General features: G+C 41.7%; 5 protein-coding genes across 21 annotated transcripts; 3 read left to right on the top strand and 2 right to left on the bottom strand.

Annotated features, from left to right (window-relative positions):
- Nucleotides 1-36: 36 nt before the first annotated feature.
- Nucleotides 37-7,072, bottom strand: LOC139770078 (uncharacterized). Of its 9 annotated transcripts, none has more exons than XM_071701767.1 (6): nucleotides 6,940-7,072; nucleotides 4,913-5,128; nucleotides 4,574-4,805; nucleotides 4,065-4,333; nucleotides 3,648-3,983; nucleotides 37-3,446 (listed from the first exon to the last, which is right to left on the bottom strand). In XM_071701767.1, exons 2-6 carry the CDS (start codon nucleotides 5,086-5,088, stop codon nucleotides 2,954-2,956), a joined length of 1,506 nt encoding a protein of 501 aa, XP_071557868.1. In that variant the 5' UTR covers nucleotides 5,089-5,128; nucleotides 6,940-7,072; the 3' UTR covers nucleotides 37-2,953. The 9 variants fall into 9 exon arrangements, with proteins under 9 accessions (XP_071557868.1, XP_071557865.1, XP_071557866.1 ...); XM_071701764.1 differs by having other exon boundaries at nucleotides 4,913-5,123; nucleotides 6,940-7,061; XM_071701765.1 differs by having other exon boundaries at nucleotides 37-3,422; nucleotides 4,913-5,123; nucleotides 6,940-7,061.
- Liprin-beta (liprin-beta 1) lies at nucleotides 6,557-16,221 on the top strand. 8 transcript variants are annotated; one of them, XM_071701758.1, is made up of 13 exons: nucleotides 10,749-10,922; nucleotides 10,992-11,177; nucleotides 11,844-12,058; nucleotides 12,215-12,363; nucleotides 12,474-12,828; nucleotides 13,008-13,169; nucleotides 13,232-13,363; nucleotides 13,462-13,540; nucleotides 14,115-14,410; nucleotides 14,490-14,666; nucleotides 14,779-15,150; nucleotides 15,221-15,421; nucleotides 15,846-16,221. In XM_071701758.1, the coding sequence occupies exons 2-12, from the start codon at nucleotides 11,090-11,092 to the stop codon at nucleotides 15,377-15,379; spliced, it is 2,184 nt and encodes a 727-aa protein (XP_071557859.1). In that variant the 5' UTR covers nucleotides 10,749-10,922; nucleotides 10,992-11,089; the 3' UTR covers nucleotides 15,380-15,421; nucleotides 15,846-16,221. The 8 variants fall into 8 exon arrangements, with proteins under 8 accessions (XP_071557864.1, XP_071557862.1, XP_071557860.1 ...); XM_071701757.1 differs by having other exon boundaries at nucleotides 13,462-13,633; nucleotides 15,221-15,317; XM_071701756.1 differs by having other exon boundaries at nucleotides 13,462-13,633.
- A 568-nt stretch (nucleotides 16,222-16,789) lies between these two features.
- Rpl27a (ribosomal protein L27A) lies at nucleotides 16,790-19,096 on the top strand. Its single transcript, XM_071701787.1, has 6 exons — nucleotides 16,790-16,853; nucleotides 17,206-17,269; nucleotides 17,779-17,876; nucleotides 18,192-18,341; nucleotides 18,618-18,753; nucleotides 18,958-19,096. Exons 1-5 carry the CDS (start codon nucleotides 16,851-16,853, stop codon nucleotides 18,744-18,746), a joined length of 444 nt encoding a protein of 147 aa, XP_071557888.1. The 5' UTR covers nucleotides 16,790-16,850; the 3' UTR covers nucleotides 18,747-18,753; nucleotides 18,958-19,096.
- On the bottom strand, nucleotides 19,039-20,601 carry Sf3a2 (splicing factor 3A subunit 2). The gene is made up of 2 exons (XM_071701782.1): nucleotides 19,824-20,601; nucleotides 19,039-19,655 (listed from the first exon to the last, which is right to left on the bottom strand). The coding sequence occupies exons 1-2, from the start codon at nucleotides 20,367-20,369 to the stop codon at nucleotides 19,377-19,379; spliced, it is 825 nt and encodes a 274-aa protein (XP_071557883.1). The 5' UTR covers nucleotides 20,370-20,601; the 3' UTR covers nucleotides 19,039-19,376.
- Nucleotides 20,602-20,820: 219 nt separating this feature from the next.
- On the top strand, nucleotides 20,821-23,847 carry LOC139770073 (protein saal1-like). 2 transcript variants are annotated; one of them, XM_071701750.1, is made up of 6 exons: nucleotides 20,821-20,935; nucleotides 21,045-21,177; nucleotides 21,455-21,610; nucleotides 21,708-21,972; nucleotides 22,041-22,520; nucleotides 22,598-23,847. In XM_071701750.1, exons 1-6 carry the CDS (start codon nucleotides 20,919-20,921, stop codon nucleotides 22,834-22,836), a joined length of 1,290 nt encoding a protein of 429 aa, XP_071557851.1. In that variant the 5' UTR covers nucleotides 20,821-20,918; the 3' UTR covers nucleotides 22,837-23,847. The 2 variants fall into 2 exon arrangements, with proteins under 2 accessions (XP_071557851.1, XP_071557852.1); XM_071701751.1 differs by having other exon boundaries at nucleotides 20,848-20,935; nucleotides 21,025-21,177.
- The last annotated feature ends 363 nt before the right edge of the window (nucleotides 23,848-24,210 follow it).

Genomic DNA, 24,210 nt, shown 5'->3' with positions numbered 1-24,210 from the left:
AGACTGGTGAGCCGGAAAGAAAGAGAATAAGACGTGTACGATAAAAATTCTCCGTTCTATTCCTTATATACATAATATTCATGTATTTAGATTGTACCCATTACACCGTAGTAACATCAACAATATTTTTTTGTTCCATTTTCTTATCGATTTAAATATATCTTTATTCGTATGTATAAATAAATTGTGGGAGGGGGAGAGAGGTAGGGGGAAAGGGGGTCGAGGGGGAGGGGGGACAAGGTGGGTGTGGGTGGCTTGTCCGTGGGTGTCTAAACGCCTGTCTTACACTCAAGGATGTGCCCGTCGTACTCTCGCTTGCCCTAAGATATATACCTTTACGTCTATCTTCTAGCTTTAAAACTATTTTCTTTGTAAACGTGATCACAGTGTAAAGGCGTCGCTATATACGCTAAAGCGGTAAGCACATACGGTGAACACGGGTTAACACACGCTCCTGTGTCCTGTATATCAGTATTTTTAAATCACACCTTTCGCTCTCTTCTTCTCTCTCCCTCCGTTCTCATATCTCTCTCTCTCTCTCTCTCTCTCTCTCTCTCTTCGACCAAGTTCTTCCGTTCATCTTCTCGCACGAATACACGCAACTTTCTCTTATCCTCGATGAATTATTCCCAATCAGGCACTTTTTTTTGTTCACGATTCCGCCCCGAGGAGCCGCACGAGAGTACGATAGGCGCGCGAATTATTTTTTCTTTTGTAAAGGTATCTAAAAAGATTTGTACGTCAATGATGCTTTAATAATAAGGATCGAAAGTGCGAATGACGAACGTGTCCCTAATAATGAACATACGTGCCCTGCGTACAAAATAGTGGTAGTTTCGCGACAGCTCTTAAATACGTTATATCGATCGGAGATAGTAATAATTTGTGTACGTTGCATTCGTTTACGCGCGAGATCTGCCCGATGGATCTCCCGACGCGCTCATCGTTTCTTTTTTTTTCTTCCTTTCCTCCTCTTCCTTCTTTTTTTTTTTTACACGTGAAAATTCGCCCGTTGTGAATCATGTTAACGCGGCATCGGCATCTGTTAGAAAAGCACCGTTAACGCTAAGAGATTCGCTTATCTAATCGTATAGTCCCGTGGTTTCCGGTCCTCTTGGAATGCAAAGCAATAATAAATTACTTAGATTCTAATAAATAATTATAATCGTATTAAATATTACGCGATATACAGAAGTTATTTAAATAACTACAACCATTTACAGCAGTGTCCGCGTGTACGTGTATCTCTTCGTCTCATTGCGTGAGAGACGGCACATATTTATATATATATATATATATAGATTTATATTTATATAAATGTCCGTGTATACATATATCTGTGTGTATGTGTCTGCTGTTTGTTATGTACGTGACTCTACGTGTATATATATATATGTATATGCTATCTCAATTTTTTTCCCTTCGTGCTTTCTCTCTCCTCTAATACTTTTTCTGTACAAATATTTATATATAAAATATTTATCGGATCAAAGGCGAGAAAGGCGGAGAGAGACAACCTCGGCCGAAGCGAACGGACATCGAGATACCTGCCCGGGTACGTACGAGCCTTCGGCTAAAAGTCACACCTCTCGAACTTGCCCCCCTATCGTGTTAATATTTAATAACGCACGCCCGGCTAGCTTTTGTGTTTTCCTGTACATCCACGCTCCACGGTTTTTCACCGATGCGACGCAACGTTCCCATCTAAGGGAGAAAGAAGAATAAATGAAACTCGCGACGATACCTGCTGATATTGACCACGTCGCAGCCGAGAAATCGTCGCGATCCAACGGTATCCACGTGTATCGATACGGGATATACGCCGCGCCAATGTGCTTCTGACGAACGCGACGATTCGGATCCTTCAAATCTCTTCCGAATTTGTAAAATTTCTCAACAGTCATTTCTTCTTGAGTTTGGAAATCCAAATCATGGGAGTTACTGAAGGATAAACTCTTCGATTATCGTGGTATTTCTTCTATTATATAAATTTTACGCGCATAGGTCTTAAAACATTTAAACCTACGCATATAGATATACTTTCTTTTTCTCACTTTGCATATGCACAATTTTTCTTTGTCCTTAGACAGTCTGGCCTTAGAACAATAATAAATGTTCTCTCTCTCTCTCTCTCTCTCTCTCTCTCTCTCTCTCTCTCTCTCTCTCTCTCTCTCTCTCTTTGCGTCTGTAAAATAGACTTTCACTGAACCATATCCGTGTCGTCGCGTTTGTCTTAAGCATCCAAACCGCACAGCGTCAACTATCTATTTACTTGAAATTTTAATGTACTTTTTCGCGATAAAAGTACGACATAGCTATATATAGCTATGTAATATATATGTATATATATTACTTTTCGCAATTATCAACGGAGCGATTTGCGACGTGCCCCGTCGCATTTCCATACTTATTTTACTAATTTAAGACTAATGATAGAGCTCGGAATATCTCGATAAAGCCCTATGGACGGATAGTTCGTACAATATAACAGCATGATGGACGAGTGTGTGTTGGCAATTTCTTTTTTTCTCTCGCAATTTTCTCTCCCTTTTTATCTCTTTTAAAGGAAAGGCACAAGTTGTCGCGCTTTGTACATTATTTTCTGAAAGAGCAGACATACCCTCTCCCTCTCTCTCTCTCTCTCTCTCGAATTCTTAAGAATAATTTACAATTCAATTTACAGTGACTCGCCGTCATGCTTCGGCAAGCGCGTTCTTGCGGCTTTCGAAAGTATTTTTGGCGAGAAGTATGTCTGAACACGTCGCAGAAAATACTTATACCTTCATGCTAATGAACACTGAACGTACGCACATACGACATACGTACCGAATTTCCTGCCGTATATATATTTTGTTTCGTTCAATGAAGACGGAAAAGAAAAGAAGTAGAAGAAACGGAAAGAGGAAAGACAAAATTTTTTAACTGCGAGTATCTCTCTGCCTTCTTCTCCCAGCTACTGATGACTCTTACTCAGTAAATGCGAGTTGAACTGGTACAGATTACAGCACTGCTCCCCGCAAATATTGCACTTCCACGGGTTACTCTCGCTGTGACAACCTTTGTGGAGGAAGTACAACGTCTGATCTGGAAACGTGATGCGACAGTGGGTACACTGGAGGCCGCTCGTGCGAGGATCTGGCCTAGTCGAGGTCGGTGGTTCGCCCCTCGAGTGTAGATTGGAATTAACGCCGCCACTGCAACCGCTGTTGTTACTATTGTTGTTATTGGTGGAGCTGGTGGATAACTTGCGACGTAAATCGTCGCGCAGTAACGACTTCAACGGTGACACCTTGATCAGCGACGGCAACGGTAGATTGCTTGACGTCGCTCCGCTGTCGTCCATACCGTTGCTATTCGGCTCTTGCTTGATGGGTATCAGGGAGATCGAAGGTGTAATGGCTTCGTCACCTCCGCCTATGTTCCTAAGAAAATTGTGAAAATCCGATCTGTAATTTACGTGATTCGGAACGCAATTAATTGTCGGCATTTCTAATTTAACGCTTGAATTATTCAACATACGTGATTTATTTATCAGTCAAGTAGAGATTATCGATAAAAATAACATGAAAATATAAAAATCATACAAGTTTCTAATAACTTTTAACAATTGATCGCTGTAATAAATTTCGCGACCTACTTTTGCTTACCTATGAATGGTACTGCTATTGATAGATAATTGATGATGACTACTGCTCGGCGCGTTGCTATTGCTGTCAGCGCTCTGCGGACTATTGGGGCTGTCTCCGTTTAACGGGGCAGGACTCGGATTTCGTTGATTGGCAGCTTGTTCGGGGTAAGGAATGGATATCTCCACGTGGGGTGTAAGGAAATGCATGGGAGGCGTGGCGTTGTCGGTCGAACGGTTGCCAGTGCTGTCCCCGCTGTCGGACAGAGGTGCCGAAGGCATCGCCTCCCCAGACGTGCAACTATTCATTATGGACGTAGAGCTATTTGGTCCTGGATTATCTAAATCTATTCCATGTCTATGAACAATAAGATATATATAAAATGGGAGCAACACGATACTTTCCTTCAATAATTCACGAAAGTGGCGTGCAACTTACCTATTAAAGAAGTGCAACCTAAGGCATTTCATGGTTGCCGCACGATAATTACAGAGAGGACACGATTTGACCATATCGTGTTGACCAACGTGCTCGTTCTGAAAGTGAGCGCGCATCGCGATCTGTCTTTGGAAACCTCGGTTACATATCGGGCAATGGTATGGCAAAGTTTTTGAATGCGTCGTAAAGTGTTCCGCAAGATGGTCCTTCCGAAAGAATCTCTTCTGACATACCCGACATTCGTACGGTTTCACGCCTGTATGCCTCATCTAAAAGATAAAAAGAGAATACCATAGGTCAAATGTGTTTGCAGATAATTGTATATACATTGAGTACAGAAAATCATCATTAACAGAATACAGAAAACAGAATTATATATATTATTAATTATATTTACAAAAATTTGATTTATTCTTATATTTATCAACTAAAACATGTAACACATTGTCAATCAAAACGTGTGACATATCAACATAGGTTTTTCCACTGTACAATCTTTCTGTACTTACTTTGTGTCGTCTCATATTAGCTCCATTTGAAAATTTCATATTACAGACATCGCATTCAAACATCTTTCTGTGAGACCTGATCCCCGAATGACCCTCCTCTCCATCCCCATCATTTTCTGTCCCTTCTATACCTTCAGTGCTCTCCCCGGCTTCGCCACTCGCCAGACATTGATCTTGATGAGCGGAGAAAGCCGTCTTGTTTATAGTTTCATAATTGTCGCATCTATCACATCTGTGAAATTAAGAGAATCAGATACGCGTATCCAAGAGACGTATATCGTTTTGCGATAGAGCGTCGTTCCAGTCAGCTGTTATCCGACACGAAGCTACAAATCTCACCTGAACGCGGGAACAGCTCCATCGCTGCTGTCATAATTTGTATTGAGAGCAGCCTCGTTGTCAGGATCTAACGCCTCTTCCTCCCTGTGATTAGAGGAGTCTCCGGCCTCGGCTTGCGAAGAGGAATGGGAGTCTACCTCGTTTTCCCCACCACCACCGTCAACCCCATCTGACATGTTACCAGGCGGAAGGACTACCTTGAGTCCGTCATCTAACCTAAGACGACAAGTGCATGGATTAGTCGAGCTTATTCCTGGGTGGCAAAACGTGCAGACAGCTATACTCGTAGAATTCGCACAACCGCTCCGACAGTTCCAAACGTCAAGAGGGGAGCACCGATCACCGCTCGTCCATTTAAATACAAACTTAACCCGTTTAAATAGGATCACAAATGCCTCTCGCTAACGTTCGAGAACCGCGAGCGAGGATCGATCATCTGACGCGCTTCGCGTTCCATATTTCGTCGAGCCGAGCGAACGGGAGGCACCCGACCCGATATCGTCGTGCCCTACATAGCGTCGACCCGTACATCGTCACCACGTTCGCCATGCGGGATCTCGTAACGCGATGCAGAAACGCGCTTTTTCGCTACGCAGGACTCGCGCGAGCGAACGAGCCTTTCCCGTCGACGTTCGCGAATTCTGCGGAGAAACGAGGCTGCCTCTTATCGCGCGTCTTCGCGAGAGAGAGTGCGTGTCTCACCGTGTATATCACCGTGACGTATTTACGCGCGAGCTCGCGTTCGCTCGCATCTCGCGCCGTCGCCCGCGCCCCGAATGCCACCTTTACCTGTCAGCTCTCTCTCTCTCTCTCTCTCCGCGGCGCGACGGCGGTGGCCCGATGCCCGATACACCCGTGTAATATCTCTGTCAAGCCGCTCCGTCAGCCCGTGCTCGCGTTTCGCGATTTCCGCGCGCGCGCGCGCGCGCGAGAGAGAGAGAGAGAGAGCGTGAAAACCGCGAGAATACACTCCGAGGAGGGGTGTCCCTCGAGCGAGGAGAGCAAGGTGCAACGGTACGGAGTGTTACCCAATCCTGGGAAGATTACGGCATAGAAACACCTGGTGGTAAAGCGCAATGCCAGAGTGCACTGCACTTTGTCCCAGTTTCGACCGAATCCGTCACTCGTGACGTAGTTTTCGCGGCTTTTCCGCGGAAAGTCTCTGGCGGTCTCGCGCGCACGACGGCGGAGGAGGCGAGAGGAAATAAAATGATTGGCAACCGGGAGGGCAACGGGAGGAGGGGGCGAAGGGGGCCAAGGGGGCCAAGGGGAACGGGAAGGGGGCGGAGAAACGGACGAAACGACGGAACGGTCGGGGACGGGGACGGGGACGGAGGCAGCGGGACACCTCTCGCGCTCACGGCTTTTTGCGACGGCCACTTACTCTGCCTACTCACATTCCACGGGGGGGACCGCGGGTGGACCTTCCTCGGCGCCACGACGGAATTTTCGCTCGTCCTCGCGGGCCGCCCGACACTCACGAGCGCTGCCGCGCACGCATCTCCCTGACACTTTTATTTTTCTTCTTCTCTCCCTCCCTCTCTCTCTCTCTCTCTCTCTCTTCTTCGTTTCCTCCCCGCGCACGGCCGTACACAAGTAAAATGTAACGGAAGCGCGAGGTGTCCGTACGGCACTTCTCTCGCTCTCTCGCTCGCCTGCGCTCGCCGATATCGGCACTGCTGCCAACCGCGTCGCCGCCGACGGACCGACCGAGACCGATCCGCGGCTCCGCGCGCTCACCGACCGACGGACATCGCGCCGACGTCGTTGCACCGAACCCCCGTGGTCACCCGTGATCGAGACCACGCGGGCGCGCGCGCGCGCGCGTGGTTCGGTCGCGCGGACATAACCTCCTCGCGCGACCCGAGGTTGGTACCGCGCGCGCGTTTCGACTCCGCTGACCTGTCAAACGTCACGCACGTCATCGCCCCGCTCGGCTCGTCGTATGATGGCGTGTTTACGCGCGATCGCGGACGGCGACGGTCCGCGGAGTTTTACGCTGCGAAATTCCTAACCTAAAAACCCACCTACGTGAATTTTCATCCGCGAACGGAGGAGTTCGGAAATCGGGTCGTCGAGGGCGACGCGATCTCCTTCCAGCGCTGTCATGTGACGTCTCCTCTGGCGTAAGGATTGTTTTCTCGATAACGCGCGGATCGCGAATCTTGTCGCGTGTCGATTCCGCGGAGTTGCGACTCCGAAGTCCGATCTCCGATCTAACCTCACCTCATCTCCACATTCTCGCGCTCGCGGTGCACTTCACTCCGCCTCGCCGCGTGCATTGTGCAACTGCGTTGTTTGTTGACTTCTCCTCGCGAGAGACTCGGACGGAATTTCCGTTATGCCTCGCGCGGGAGACGAGGGTAATCGTAACGCCGGCGCGAACTGATATCCTCTCATTTTTCGTATTTCAGTGCGTTTTTGCCGATGTTTATCGAACGTGCGGCCAACATCCGCAGGTTGACGGTCCCCGATTGACGTAAACAGGTAATCTGCAATTCCGAGTCGCACCAATTTCGCATCCCCACGCCGATACGCTCCGTATTAATTTCTCAAACAAAATGCTGCGACAAGTAGACGGGCGAATCGTTCGAGACGTAGAGAAATGAAGATTAATTTGAGCTTCGATCTCTTCAGTAGAGTCCTAATTAGGACTTTACTCTTCAGCATCTATCTCATATATGGTCGCACTAACATCGATGTGATATATAATATATAGTAAGCGAGATGTTAACAGTACGCCATCAGGTTTATTAGCAGAAACCGAGCAATGTCTGTCACTTTGCGACCAATAGAATATTATTCATATTATTTAAATTTTTCAATGGTTACGAAACGGTAGATTCTGCAGACGGTTTGTTTTCTGCAGTCAATCTGCTATTGCGTTCTGTTGACATATTCTATGATATTTCTGCTAGCATTCTGCCGACAAAGCAGACGGTAGATACTTAGTGACATTTTATTTTCGACAGATTTGACTATCTGGAGTACATTTGTCTAATGTATTGATTTACGAGTGAACATATCAAGAAGACAGGCAGATAATTTGTGGACGAATTTATTTACTTGCCGTCGGCGCAGCTGTGCTCGCGAAGGAGGATTAATGGAGCAAAGAAGACGGAGAAAAGAAAAAGAGAGGGAGAGAATGAAGAGAGTGAGACAGAGACAGTGACAGTGACAGAGTATATGTTATGGTGGCACAGAGTGTGTTGGGCGTTGCTCTCCGGTTACCTGTTGATCGTCATTTACATGTTATCTCCTATATCGTGCGATTGTCGTTGTTTTACTGACTACAATCTGCGGGTTCTCTGGTGATCGTTCTTATCATGAAACGCTACGGTAAGATCGGAGTGAATGATCGTCCCGTGATATTCGATCTGTCTCTCTGTCTCTCTCTCTCTTTTCCTCTCTCTTCTTTGCATCTCGACGGTCCTCCCGTTTCTCTCTTTATACGTTCACGTTATGTTTTTTCCGCGATCGATCATCGAATTCGCGTGCCTTATCGCTGATAAGAATGTCCGTTTTACATCTGTTAAGTGCTCCACGACGGATCCTGAGCTCAACGTAAGCGATATCATACAGCTCCATTTTCGACTAGAGCTGATTTTTTATTTATATTATGATCAAAACATCTAATTTTACAGAGACAATTGAGTCCAATTGTTAAAAAATTCAAGGTTTCTCTATAATAGATAGTCGCGAGTGACAAATTCGGCACAAGAATGAGCTCAGAATTCACGTCTCGTAACTCGGTTAAAAAAGTATGAAGATTAAAAATACTTTCACAAATCGTTGCTTTTAGAAACCTGCGGTTTACTGCGATTTATTTAAAAAAATCTTAATACCTTGTTCTCTATTTACTTTTATAATTATCTGTTATTTTTAAAATGTCTTTAAAAAAAATTAATAAAAAATAGCGAAGTTACTTTCGAATATACACCAGTTTTTTGCTATAATTCGATACAGATATAAATTAATCTAAAAATGGTGATAATAAAATTCAATTGAGAATTATTTAAATTAATTTTTCTCAAACAAATGCTCGTCTTCGATTAGATATATAATTTTAATTTTATATAAAACAAAGTTAAAAAAAAATGTATAATTTAAAATCATTGCATAATCACCCGCATACTTCGGTATTACTTAACGAGGCAGTCCTGAATATGTTGCACAATTATATCCCGATGAGTGCACCGCGCTTCCCGACGTTGCATTGCACTTACGTCGTCTGGAAAGCCGTACGAATCGTTTCGATTTTAACATCCAAAAACGTCCTGCGTCTCGTTGACATATTGAGTTTTACAGAAGGATTTTTGCGTCGGAAAAATGAGAATTATAATTTTTCTCTTGCAGCGTTAAGTGATGGGCAAAGGTGAGGAGAGAAACGGCACGACGGCGCAGGCGGGCGAATCGACATTCCTAGCAAAGAGCTCGAACGAGGCCAGCAAGATGCTGGAGGCTGCGTTGCTCCAGATGGACGACATTATTTCTGGTACAAATATGATTTATAGAGATATCAAATTTGGATGTATCATTCACATAGTATATCATCTACGGATACATGAAGATACCTGTATTCTATAAGTACCTACGTTATCAACGCGATTCTAAGAGAAATATAGAAAGACAGATACTAGCGATTTTGTTTCATTCAAAAGAAGATTAAAAAATACTCAGTTCGAGAATCAGGCAAGCTTACAATTTGTAATATTCACTTCAAGTACGATGTTCAAAGTATAGTAAATTCTGAATCGCAAATTTTACAGGTCCATTTTACTCTTTTACTAAATCTCGATTGATGTCCTCAAATGATATTGCGATCGCTCTCTACAGTCATTATATTGCAAATATATTTGCAGGTGCTTGTGCCGATAGCTCGGCCGAGAGCAGCTTGGAGTGGAAGAACTCGGTGAAAGAGGCAGCGAGGAATCTTGTGACCGCGATAAAGAGCGCCCCAATGCCACCCCCGCCGCCCGATGGCGTCACCCAGAACATCCTGCTAGCATGGATGCAGCCGGTAAGCTGACAGACAGATAGTGATCTGTGATCTTTATGCCGCTCGCATCGGTGAGCGAAGGACGAGCGCGTCGTCTCCTCAGAATTTTGCCCTTCCGTGGCTTCCGCTCTTCAAGACGCGACGCGTTCCGGAAACGGGAACGTTTCGCGACCGGCTCGAACGTCGTCGGCGTCGGAGGAACACGTGTGGTGTCCGCTCCGTGCATCCGGAGCCGCGTTTGCATCCGGTACTACAGGCCGCGTCGACGCGCACGTGTTCGCGCGCGTGTTTGATCGCCGCCGTACACCGGTCACGTATGTCCGCGCGTACATCCGGACGTCTGACTTTGTAATAGTTAGACCGTAATCACGGACGTGATGTTGACCGATGGTGGTCGAAGTCGATTTGTGACTTAAGAATCTATTTTTGATTTTAATTATCATCGTTTTCGTAGCTATGCGTTTATTATATGAATATAGAATTGTCGGTGGAATTTCTCTCTCACCTAAGAGGTAAGTACGATATTATAATACATAATAATTTCCATCGTTATATGGGATTCGATCATTACCTTTAAATTGATAAGTAATAACGAGATGAGGATAATAGTTATAGTTTTATACGTCTTATTATGTGACTTAATGTTTAAAACATTTTTTTTATGGAGCTTAAATAGCTAGAGATGAAGAGAATCACCGCGATCTCATAGGTAACGAGAAGAGAGGACATTGATCTATTTATAAATTGCTGTTGCGCCTCTCTCTCTCTCTCTCTCTCTTTCTCCTTTGCGTACTCCCTCCCGCTCATCTCGAAGGATTTCATGGCGTTAATTTTAGTTTCGGCGGAGACGATGCCGCGACTGGTAGCGCGAGAGTGCACTTCACCGAGATAACGTCCGATTGTGTACAAACCTGCCGATATCAGAGTCCCGAATGCACTTTGAACGGTACACGGTGTCCGGCAACATCGTTATACGAAGTATCTATTATAACGGTGACCTCGTGAAAGAAAGTAAGTGATAGAAATGTAATTTTTATTGGAAAAAGTATCTTGACATTAATACATCTGTCACTGAACCAGATACGAGACCGTAATGTGTTTCACACTGAGCTCAACTAGAAAGCAAACGCAATAATTGAATGGAATAAAACGTGAATACAGCGTGAAAGAAATTCATCATGGAGAACACTTGGAGCGACGGTATTGCTGGAGAACGAAAGGATCTCACTCCCATAATGGAAGAAGAGGATAAGGGACAAGCGAAAGGTTTCTCTTCAACCCTTTCTTCCATCTCGCGTGACGTCAGCGAAATACGAAGAACTTATCTTTTGAATAATTATATCGTCCCGATCAAAGATATATCTTGAGCAAGTCAATTTTATACTTTCAATTGAATTTGAAATTTAGTCGAGAAAGCAACGTGAATACTATATAATTCTACGGTTTACGATTTTCACGAAAGCCAAGCCATAACACTCGAGCGGTTTCAATTAAACGGCGCGATATAACTTGGCAGACGTCCGACAGACGAGTTCGCGAAACTCGTCGCGCTTCGGTACTAAAATCGTGCGGCTTGCTGGCTCGCTCTGGCTGGCCAGTGCACCGGAGTTATGCTTTTGATGGAGCCGAATAAATGGCACGCTCGAAATAGATTGCCTTAACCGCGGGGCGCGCCGACCGCAGTTGACCGTCCGAGGCACATACGTTCATTGACTCATACTTCGAGTACGGGTATAGTACGCGGGATCGATTATTGTTTCAATCTCTGTTAAAGTAAACGCCACGTTCGTGGCCACGGTACGGCGCGGAAAATAGATCGGCGCGGCGCGTTACGATCTTCGAAGATTCACCGCGATACCGCTGATGGGAAGAAACCTCTTGAACCCCTCGTGCGCGTGGATTAAAAAAAGCTTCGACCGTATCTAAATTCAGGTTCGCAGTCGGACTCGTCGGACGCGGCGTCGACTATAAAGCGCTGGAACAGCCGATGGACGCCCTCAGAGGGCTACGATTCGTCGGGGACGTCGACGAACTCCGACGTGGGTGACGAGTACGTCGAGGATTATCCGCGGGATATCAGGCCGGATCTGTCCGAGCCGACAATCGCGTGCCAGACAGCCTACCGATCTCAGGAGTGTTTGTGTCAGGTAGACTTAAGATAGAGAAATCGAGTTCAAAGAAGTTGTAATACTCATATACGGGATACTATATCTCGTATTTACATATTCCAATTAGTAAAATGTGATTATATAAAAAATGTCAATGAAATATCTTTCGCCGAGGTATTGATAATATCGTTGTAGGCTTGCTTACTCGGCTATGCTAAGATGATAGCGCTTCAAGGGAGTATGCCTAATATCTGTGCAGTATCCAACGGTATGGCTAATATCTGTCCGGCGTCGGCTGCGCATCTGGGAAGTTTTCCGTCTCTCTGTGCGATGCCGTGCTCAAGGTCACTGTTTGTACAGCATCCTAACTTTTATATTGTCGTTCGACAAATATCGAATATCTTTGAATCTCTAAATGGACTTCTAAAAGCTATCGATCCTTACAAACCGACAGCGTTTCTAGCGAGCTCGCACATCACGCCGTTAAGGAACATGCGAGAAACGTCGCTCATTATCCGCACGTTTGTCACTTGCAACAAGATCCGATATTCGCGAAGGAGCGAGAAATACACGCGGGTAGCAGGACGAACAGTACGACATCCCTGCCGGTAAGCTCAACGGGGAGGTGCGCCGGTTCTTTGGACAGAAGGCGACGCAGATTCCGCAGTAGAGTGGACCGCGATCAGAGAGCTATGTCTCATAGCGATCTGATCTGCCACGAGAGGGATAGACCGCATCACTACTGCTCGCTGCAACAATTTCACTGCGGAAGCAATATGTGCATAAATAATTATCATAGCAAGACCGAGGTATACTGTATGAGAGAACTTTTAATAAAACTTTCGATTGTGTGGTACCATAAATTTGAATTCTTCCTTAATCCTTTTGTTCTAATAATAAAATATTTACGTTACATTTTATATTTTAAAATAGTGAAATTTTTTACTAATAAGATTATTAATGATCGTTTTATCGATTTGCTTTTCAGGAACGATTGAGAAAATTGGAAAGCGAACGTGGAGCACTGCATATGGAAGTGTCAGTTTTATCCGAACAAGTCGACGCACAATCGAATAAGATTCAAGAGCTGGAGAGCGTACTTCAGGAGAAGAAAGATACTCTGAGACAGATGGAAGAAGCGTTGCAGAAGGTAAAATATCTTGTGATTTTATATGATCGATTTATAGCTTCACATGCTTATTCGTTTTATAGGAAGTTCTATCAAGAAGCGCTTTGGAAACGCAGAAGTTGGAGCTTCTTACCTCCTTGTCCGAAATGAAACTCAGACAAGCTAGTTTGGAGCACGAAAATCTGTCGCTGCGCAATACAAGTCCTTTATCGAATGTTAGTACATATTTTAACAGTTATTATAATATAAAGTTCTATATTACTATACTATAGAATGCCATGATAAAATTTACCAACCAATTTTACGTTCACAGGGAGAAAGATTCAGCAGACATACGGGTCAATACAGTAGTCTTCCTAGGCCACCGACGTCCAAGAAAGGCGTTGTATTTGGTAAGGTTCCAAATTTAGTCTCGGGAGCGCATACAACGGTACCTTTGGCTGTTAGGGGAGTCTCTGCGAGATGTCTGTCCGCTCCTCTTCTAGGTTCCGATCGATTTTTATCTAAGCATGCGGTGTCATGTTTAAAAGTTCTTAACGATTCTACATATTATCTCAATATTAATTGATTTGAATAACAGCATGTTGTTGCGATTAATTGAAAAGTAATTTGCTTGCAAACCACTCACGGCTGGTGCGTATGCATTCGGACCAATTCGGACGTTATCATTATTAAATATTTTCTTTAAGTCTTCACAGTATGATACTATCACTAATTAATTTTCATAAATATGCAACTATTGAAAGGTGCTTTCTCCTCATTTAACTTGATTGCTGTGAAATTTTATGAAGCCAAAGTACAGATTATTGATTTAATCATATACTGCTTTAACAAGTATTTGAAGAAATAACATAAATAAGTTTAGAGTCGTATTGATTTCACCTTAATGCAAAGGGTCCAATATGTCATTATTTAACATACATATGTAAAGAGTTGTACGTGTTTATACAAATATTATTATCACAGCGGAAGAAGCGAAAATCATTATCGGTGAGGCAAGCGCGCAAGTGGAATTGCCGCCACCGAAACCGCTCGCGGAACTCGGTATGGAGGAGATCGGTGATTGGTTGGCTCGCCTTGGTCTGGAATGCTACGCCGCCGAGCTGAGACGATGGGGTGCCACCGGATCGAAGCTGCTCGACGCCACGCAGGTTCAACTGGAGAAAGAGTTAGACATAAAGAACGCTCTGCACAGGAAAAAGTTGCTTTATGCCATCGAATCGGAGCGAAGCAACGGCGCTGGATTATTCGGTTCTCATAAGGTTGCGATCGATGTTGTTATAACTTTATCGAGTTATCTGAGAAAGTCTGAGAGTGAAGATCCTGTCCAATATCTCGCAGATGGATAATGCGGCGGTGTTACGATGGCTAGACGATATCGGACTGCCGCAACACAAAGAAGCCTTCCATAACGCCAAGATTGATGGCAGAGTTTTACACAGGTTGACCACGGAGGATCTTTTGAACCTCGGAGTGGCCGCACAGTTGCACGCCGCCAGCTTAAGACGTGGAATTCAGGTACTTGACAATGTATAATTATAATTTATAAGTTCTTATATTCAGATGCTATATACATGATATATAGGCCATAAATTTGGAGCCAATATTTGAAACGATGTACATCGTGTAGGTTTTACGAGACTTGAACTTTGAGTTTGACAATTTGGAAAGAAGATCCGTGAACGGGAATGGTGCCGATGGTACGAACGTAACTCTCTGGACGAACCATCGTGTGATGGAGTGGCTGCGAGTTGTGGATCTCGCGGAATATGCGCCGAACATGCGCGGCTCCGGCGTTCATGGGGGCCTGATGATCCACGAAGGTCGATTTACTTCCGAGCTGCTCGCCACGTTGCTCAGCATTCCACCGGCGAAGACTCTACTCCGTAGACACCTGACGACGCACTTTAATCAGATTCTCGGCAGAGAGGTGGTTCAACAAAAGCGAGAGATGGAGACCACACTCGGATTCGTTCCACTGACGCTTACCGCTAGATTAAAAGTGCGTTTTATTGTGCCGTTTATCTAATTAATATTTCTTAATGGTAAATGATGATTAAATTTTATCCAAGGTACCAAAGAAATCTCAATTCACGCTGAAACGCAAGAAGAGTAAAAACGAGATGGATTTCGGCAATTTGGTTTGCCCATTGGAGGCATCGCCACCAGGTACCCCATCAACGCCCTCGTCAACACCGGGCAGCCCTAACTTGAACTCACCCACATTCTAACCACAATTAAAGCTTCATTCGGGTAATCATCTAAACTAACTTGTAAGTCTAACTCGACTAATGATATTAAAGACCGTGTTATGATCATAAGATTATACTTTTATAAGTTGTGTAAATCATACTTTCATTTCTGGAAAAGCCTATTTTTCGCTAAATACTATTGTCATGATTTTATATGCATCTTGGATAAACGCGATATAAAGATTATTATATATCTCCTAACAATATATAAAATATATTGTTGGGCTCTAAATTAAAATTCTGTTAGTTTCCATCGTAACTTTTACATCAATATATTGCTTATTACCAATCTTCATTCATTTCTTCATTATAATTAATACTTTTTCTTTTTACCAAAAGCTTTTTACAAGAGCATCCTATATATGGCGCTATTATTAACCATTTCGAATATCTTTTATTTTCTACATCTCAATTTTATGTGATTAAAAGAAATTATGCCTTCTAGACTTGGAGGATACTGGGCAAAGGAGAATTATAGGGTGCATATGAAATGGACGAATTGCGAAAGGATACATTTCAATAGTAAAACAATGGATATGTACATATCCAAACAACCTGAGACAACGCGCGAAAATACACCAGAATCACCTGGGACCAGTTATCCGTAACGTAAAATACATAGCCACATCGAAATGTGCATTTCTGATGAGAAATCGCATAAACGAGAGCTAACTCCGATCACCGCCAAAGTTTCATTAACGCCGTAACTAAAAGATTTGATAAAAATTAACCGCTTTACAGAGAATAAATATTTTTACTACGAATCATTAAATTATGTATAGGTATAGGTAAATCGGAAATAAACATTAAATTTATACCTATTCTCTACATTTATCTTTACCCATTTTTAATTCTTATGTAAGACTAACGTAGTATCCAATTAACTATCTGTTACTTATCTTTCATTAAAGAATTATTGTCTTTAATTATTGTCTTTACCTTTAAAAAGAAAACGGAATCGCAGTCTTATGCGACACAGCTGCGTGTAATTGTAACTTTCACATTTCCTACAATCATAGAATAATGTTTATAATTATTTGTTATTAATTTTTTTTTATCAATTAATTTTATTATAATTTTGTTCATTGTTTCATTAATACACTATTTAATCGTTATATGTGTGTCTAATTTTATATACATTTTATTTTATATGACCTGTTAAAACAATAATAATAATCAATGAAATACAGGAAGAATTATCATCATTAAATTAAATATGATTTTAATGTAAGTTTACTTAAAAAAAATTAATGTTCTTTTACTATTTTTTTTTTTAAATCAAGTAATTTTTTTGCAGCAAATGATAAGTCGAGAATCTATCTTATTGACTGTCGAGGCATCGACTGGCGGAGCTTTCCGGTACACCGCGCGCATGCGCAGTGTACGTACGTTTTGATAGATTTGGATTGGCAGAACTGCGGCGATTCTTTTCCTTCGTTGCTTCACCAAAATGGTGAGTGTTTTTGTGCTGCGGTATCTCCAAAGTAATCTAACAATTTCGGAGACATCGTCTATCCGTTAATTGTTTATTTGCGATAAATACACGATCGAGATAATCGCGGATAATTCTCTGCATTTATTACACTCGCGAAAAGAATGTCGCGGTATATCTTTGCCATACCGGATAACGTTAACCTATACTTATACCCTATGCAATTTCTATTCCATGCTGGATTACTTTACTTGAGATTCCTTCGGAAATTACCTGGGATTATCTTCGAATCGATCGACAATTGGAGCACTTTTATTCGCAATTTTCTTAGTTGAATTATTAATATTTAACTGCATATTTTATATTCGCTCAGTCCACACACAAGAAGAAGACGAGGAAGCTTCGTGGACACGTGAGCCATGGCCACGGCCGCGTCGGTATGTTTGCTCAGTATATTGTTATAGCCACGTGTATAAAGTAAATGAAAGCGTGTACTAGCAACAAATGTAGCACGATATATGTTTATAAATTTGAGATTAAAATTCTTCAAATATTTATAATTCTCATTTATATGATGATTTGCAACGGGCGGTCTGAAAAGTGCGTACAACACTTACATCCCTGTAGAATATGTTGCATTCTGATCGTGATAATAAAATATTGAAAAAAATCATAAAGTTTAAACGTGACAATTCAATCATATTAAAGTCTTCTCCAAAAGAAGAGGTAAAAATTCTATTAATGTAAAATATTTCTTTGCAAATATTGAATCTCTGATCGAATCAAAGATTTTTATTTTCTTTGTGTGTATAATTATTCGTCTAACGTGCCATTACTCTTGTGTCTTAAATTAACTTTTGATATAATATTTAATTTTTTTTCTGCTCCGTTAAACACAAAAAATATACTGTTTTACATGGTTTCTTGAACTGTTTGCATCTTTCAGGCAAGCATAGGAAGCACCCTGGTGGTCGCGGTAATGCTGGTGGTATGCACCATCACCGAATCAATTTCGACAAATACCATCCCGGTTACTTTGGAAAGGTAGGAATATGTCTATATGATGTTGTACGATAAAAAAGACTATAGGCCTGTTTGTTTTCGCTGCACTTCTGAACTAGCGCAATAAGTTAGAATGAAACAAATATAATTTTCTTTCATTCTAACTTATTGCACTAGTTCAGAAGTGCAGCGAAGACGAATAGGCCTTATGTATTTATCAGATGATGAGAACTTAACTTTCACCGGCGAACTGAATTACATTGATTGTATTTGTATAATCTGAATAATTTCCAACGCGCATAAACGTGCTGTCAAGAATTCGTATCTCGTTAACTGATATTTCTTTATTTTACACAGCTCGGTATGAGGAATTATCACTTACGACGCAACACCAAATGGTGCCCTACTATAAATCTAGATAAATTGTGGACCCTGGTCTCCGAACAGACAAGATTGAAGTACAAAGATGTGGAAGGCAAAGCTCCCGTAATCGATCTCGTGAAAGCGGTAAGTTGTAGACTTCTTTTAATTGTAATTTCACATACAATTATATTCTTTAAATATTTATATTTCCCAATATGTGATGATTTGCAACGGGCGGACTGAAAAGTGCTGTACAACACTTGTATACACTGTAGAGTGTTGCATTCTGATCGTGATCATTAAATATTAAAAAAAAACCATATAATCATAAAGCTAAACGCGACATTTCAAACACATTAAAGGTCTGCATTTATATATTAGTACATAAAACATCTACTGATTGACATTAACTTTTTTCAGGGATATTACAAACTCCTGGGAAAAGGACGCCTTCCAAAGCAGCCTGTCATCGTTAAGGCTAAATTCTTCAGTAAACAAGCGGAGGACAAGATCAAGGCAGTTGGTGGTGCATGTGTTTTGTGCGCATAATCATCGAGTACGTTCCTTTTTTTCTTCGAACATTCGGCGATATCTTTTTGTTATTTTCATGATGATCCGTAACGGGCGGACTGAGAACTGTACAACATTTTAACGAAATGTTGTGCATTAGTGTAGATTGTTGTATTCTGATCAACAATTTTGTGAAATACCTTGAAGAGATTGTACAATCAAAATGCTAACTTACATGTTTTGTTTTCAGAATATCAATTTCCATAAACGTATGCTCTGTAAGTACTCAAGCTTCACTAAAACGTGTGGAATTAAAGATCAATTACAAGAGTAAATTGTGGAGGATGTATTTCGATGAAATGATAAATAAACACATTTTTTTAAACACATTTCTCTCGTTTCTCATGCTTTTCTCACAAGTTGTCCTATTCTTATAAATAGATTCTATCTTATTATACAGACATAGACCGAATACGTAGCGAAGATATAAACGGTAAAGCCCTGTGCATAATGAAAACCGCAATGCAATAAGAACAGAATTTCCGACACGTTGAATTTCTATTCTTTATTGCCCGTTTCTGTTGCCTGTGGTTTTCGTTGTGCATACAGCTCAGCATTATCTTAAAGAAAGGTTCATTATGATAAATGTATCTCGTTCCGTCAGATTCCTTATGCTAAGTGAGGTGGTGGAGGAGGTATTTGCATTCCAGTTGCCAAGAGAGCTGGCGGCGGTGGTACTGGATTGAACATTGGCGGCCTGGGTGGAGGCGGTGGTACGGGTACCATCGGACCCAGTCCTGGCCTTATCAAGGGAACCGGCGGTGGCGGTACTTTGCCCACAGACGGCTTCTCGTTCTTAAATGCGAACTGCAAGAAAAACTGCTTTGTGTCCTTATTCCAATGAGTCCAGAACTTTCCTTCTGCCTTTTCTACTTCCCTGCTAGGCACCTATATAAAATTTATTGACAGTGAGTAAAGGCTTTCGCACTATTTCTATGTTATATTAAATTGAGGCAAACAGTAGTTTTCCATCTTAATCACTCAAACTCTCATTCATGGGACGAATAATCAGAAAAATATTCAGCGAGTAAACGAAGGAACAAAGTATCTTCTTACTTTGAAAGCGATAGTCTCGTATGGCTCAGCCGCAAACAGCAGATACTGCCACTTGCGATCTGGTGGCTCGACCCTTTGCTCATAGGCGGACATAAACCTGTGTCGTGGTATTACGTTGTCCGCCACCTCCGGATAATCCACTTGAAACAGCAGACTCTGCTGGCCAGACTCCGGATCGCGTTGCTTGGTGACTCGGTAACCAGGTCGGCCAATCTTGACGAACTTCTTCGGCTCGACCCGGGGCTTTTCCGGCGCGAGAGTCTGCGGCGCTTCCTTGGCCTCCTTCGCGGCCCTCCTGGCCAGATTGGCCTGGTGCTTCTTACCCTGCGTGTGCGCCAGGTAGCTGCCTTCGTTATTGTGCAGGGTGAGACACAGTTTGCACTCGTACGAGCCCAGGTGATTTTTCATGAAATACGGATCCTTGTTCAGGTCGATGGTCTCCAGGGCGAGCTGACGGAGTCGCTCCCGGCGGTCGCGATTGCTCTCCGACCAGGAGGCGACGCCGCCACCGCCGGTTTTGCCGCCCGGCCGATTCTGGAAGTCCATTCTTGCTCGCCGAAAGTGTGTCGCGTCGACGGGAGGATGAAAACCCCTCTAACCTCTTTGTAAACGCAAATCTTCGTCAGCGAGTTATCGTAAATACAGATAACCTCACTTTAACTGCTTTAACTACAATCACGGTTCACAACATTACTAGACGGATCTGACGGATGTTCTGATAAATTGTTTTTTGGTGTTCCGCTCTCGTGCGCCAATTTGAGGAGAATAATCGACTGTGATTGATCAATTCTTGCGACTCACGACTTTGCGACTCGCATTGTAGACCCAGCATAAAGCCTTGTGTACACAATGCTAGAAATCGGTCCGAGTTTCGGTTTAAGCCAATCAACTTGCAGCTCTTACAGAAAAGCAGCAGTTTCATTGGCTTAAACCGAAACTCGGACCGATTTCTAGTAAAACGTTTTGATTGGATAACTCATGACGCGGCGTCGTGACGCGACGCGCGATGCGTATAGTGGGAACGCAGAGAGAATTATGATAACTTGATTATTAAGATCTCAGATCTAACCTAAAGTCTAACCTATTGAACTGCGTATGTATGTACAGAGCTGGTATGTACATACAATTATAGAATTTTACGTTTTTACTATGTAACACATACAAACGATAAGCTCTGAATTATGTATTTGCTTTCACTAAGGTTATGTGAAAATGTTGAAGGTACTTGACAGGAAACATGATAGACTCACAGGACGTCAGTGAACAGGAATTAGAAGTGTTGAGAGGCGATGCCCTGAGTAATAATCTCTGCAGTAGCAAATGGATAATCAAAACTCTGATGTCTCTATGTGAGGTAATTTCTTAGGAAAATTACTCTTTACATATTAACTATTTGATATAACAATACCTATCGTGCGAGTTGGTGTGAATTAGAATTGAACAGCAACATTACGCACAATATTTTTTGAAATTCTGTTTTATCGGATATAAATCTCTTTTTTAAAATTATTCTATTCCTTTTTAATTGTTTTTGTTAAGTTCAATCTTGTATTAATATTGTATAAATTTGTAATTTTTTTGTTAGATTTGTGGTAAGATTAAAGTGTTTTATGTATTGTAATTTGTTTCAGATTGACAAGCATGGCTGGACAAAAGAGCTAGAAGATCAGCTGTGTATTCTGTGGGATCTGAGTATGGAGGGAGAAGTGGTGTCGCATCTTATATCATACGATTTTCCTAACATAGCGAAGAACACCCTGATGACTTCTGACGAACCACGATTAATTGTACGATCTATAAATCATGACATCCGATTGTTAATTCTGCAGAATCTATTTTAACAACAAATTTGAGCCGGTATAATAACGAAAGATATATTTTCAGGAAATAATCTTAGGTATCATCGGCAATGTAGGCAGCAGTGATGAAGCCTTCAATACGATATTACGCGACCGAGAGCTAGTTACACAAATCCTGAGACATTTAACATCTGCCGACTCGTTAATATTGATTCAACTTATGAGGATCTTGAAGTCAATTTTTTGGCAAATCACGGCTCATGAATCAGAGGATTTTTTGACAGCTTATCTTACAGAATGCGAATTTTTCGGAGATTCTATAATTTTTATATTAAAGAGCTCGACTAATGGTACGCACTGTAATTGCACAAAAGAATCCTTTTGCATAATTAATATAATCGTGAAATGTCTGTTTCAGATGACTTATTAACAGGCACAATGAATATGCTTGAATCTGTATGTAATGTAGATCAGTTGGTTATTGAAAGCTTCTGGGAGAAACTATTTAAAATAGACGACTTGTTTTCGGCGATGTTAGAATCATTCAGGCAGGTAATATCGAGGAGAAAAACGAGTCAGTTTGAATGGAAGTTTGCCGAACATTGGCTGGGAGTGCTAACTGATATAATGGACTGCACCTCTGGATTTAAATCCACTGAATGTAAATTCTCTGAATTTAAAATCGATAAGACTGACGAGAAGTTTTTGAAGCTCATGGAGATTATGTATAGGATATTGAAACCTTGCAAAAAGTCATATAATTTATATCCAATTCGGGAAGGAGGCGCCAACATGATTTACGATATTACACACATACTGTTATGTTTGCGTTGTTGCGACGTGAATGACCCAAGACTGGATTGCATTTTGGCGACTATATTTTTCTCCCTTAAAACGGGTATGTAATTCGATTTTTTGTCTCAGCTGTAAATAATATACACGATCGTCCCTTTTGCCTAACAATGTATGTATTAGTTTCAGAATCAGATTCAAAAAATAATCAAGATCCCGAGGAATTGATAGCCGAACTTTTAGATTACCTGAATAGATACTGGTTACATATGATTAAAATCTGTACCAGTAAACAGATTGTGGTAATATTGCGTCTGTGTAAACGCGAGGTTCGTGAATACCTAATAAGTTTTGTGCAATCTCATCCTAAAGCGACACTCGAGGCGCTCCACAAGATGAAGAAAGTTGTTAAATACTTTTAAAAAATCTTAGGACAAAAGATATTCCCTTAACCCTCAAACACTTGTGGGTTACGGTAATCCAATCCGTTTGAAACACGCGTTTCCGAATACCAGGAGTTTTATGTCACTTTCATCTATATATTCTTTTTTCTTAAGCCTTGTGTCCACGATGCTAAAAATCTGTTTATAGCGAATTCGGGCGCTTGCACTAGTGCACACTGACAATGAGTGCGCACTAAGGCTTGTTCTTAATCAATTGTTATATTTACAGATCATCTAAAATACTTAGTCTATAAAATTACAGATTGTTTTATTGGCTAAAAAGTTTTTAAATGTATATTTAAGCGACTTTAAATATAAGAATTAGATTATAAACAAGCCTTAGTGCGCACTCAGTGTGCACTAGTGCAAGCGCCCGAATTCGCTATCATGAGTCCTCGATTCAAGTTCTCGAATAGAAGTAGTCGTACTTTGATGACTCTAGATAGCGTTATTGTCGAAAAATGTGGATCAAGAGCTGAGTATGAACCTGAGCCCGTGGAATATATATGTATATAATCCTCTTTTCTCTATTTATCAAAAATTTTGGGAAGTTATATTTATACATTTCCGTTGTCCAACGTCACATTGATCATCATTGACTAGCTATTTATAAAGTAATATAATTGGCAAAAAGGAATTTAATCGGTTTGAACCTAGTAACTAGTACGAAAAAATGGAACGTGCTGCATTTTTTTTATTCAAGCTTTCTATTCGAGTTTTGCATTCAAGTTCAGTGTATCCAGTTGTATCCACGATCCAAGTTTTAGTAACTTTTCCTCGGTCCGAGAACTTGGACAAAGTTCTAACATCGTGGACACCGGGCCTTTACTATTTGTATCGATTAGAATAAAAAAAACTCTTCAAAGAAAACTGGGTTACGCTAACCCATGTGCGGTGTAAATGGGTGGCCGAAGAAGTGAGGTGTTTAATGGTTAACGTGTAACTTGTTAAATATATGATACAAAAAATGAGTAAAAAATTATTCCTTAATTCTTGTACGAAAATATCTCGACATGTCTACACAATATCTATACATTTAATAATAGTTACAAAGAGTGATGTTGAGTAATATTACATATAATATAAAATGTATTGTAATTATAATATGAAATTTTTTGTAATTTTTTTCGATTTTTGTCTTGAAATCAACACTCGCGCGATGTGTTTTCGTGCATACTTCAATTGTGTAAAAAAAAATTAAGTTCTGTGCAGTCTACGCAAAACTAGACCCTTCCCTGCAATTGTCGGTAATTTGGCTTTAGGATCACCTTAAGGGGATGCTGGAGCCGCAGGCGAACTCGATCAGCGTCGATAAAGAAGTGCTCACCGACTATATCTGTCCTTGTATAGACA

This window comes from Temnothorax nylanderi, unplaced genomic scaffold (genome assembly GCF_030848795.1).
Source record: "Temnothorax nylanderi isolate EJ_2023f unplaced genomic scaffold, tnyl_v1.0 TNYL_tig0027_pilon, whole genome shotgun sequence".
Classification (NCBI taxonomy): Eukaryota; Metazoa; Arthropoda; class Insecta; order Hymenoptera; family Formicidae; genus Temnothorax; species Temnothorax nylanderi.
This window is presented reverse-complemented; position numbering and strand designations above follow the sequence as displayed.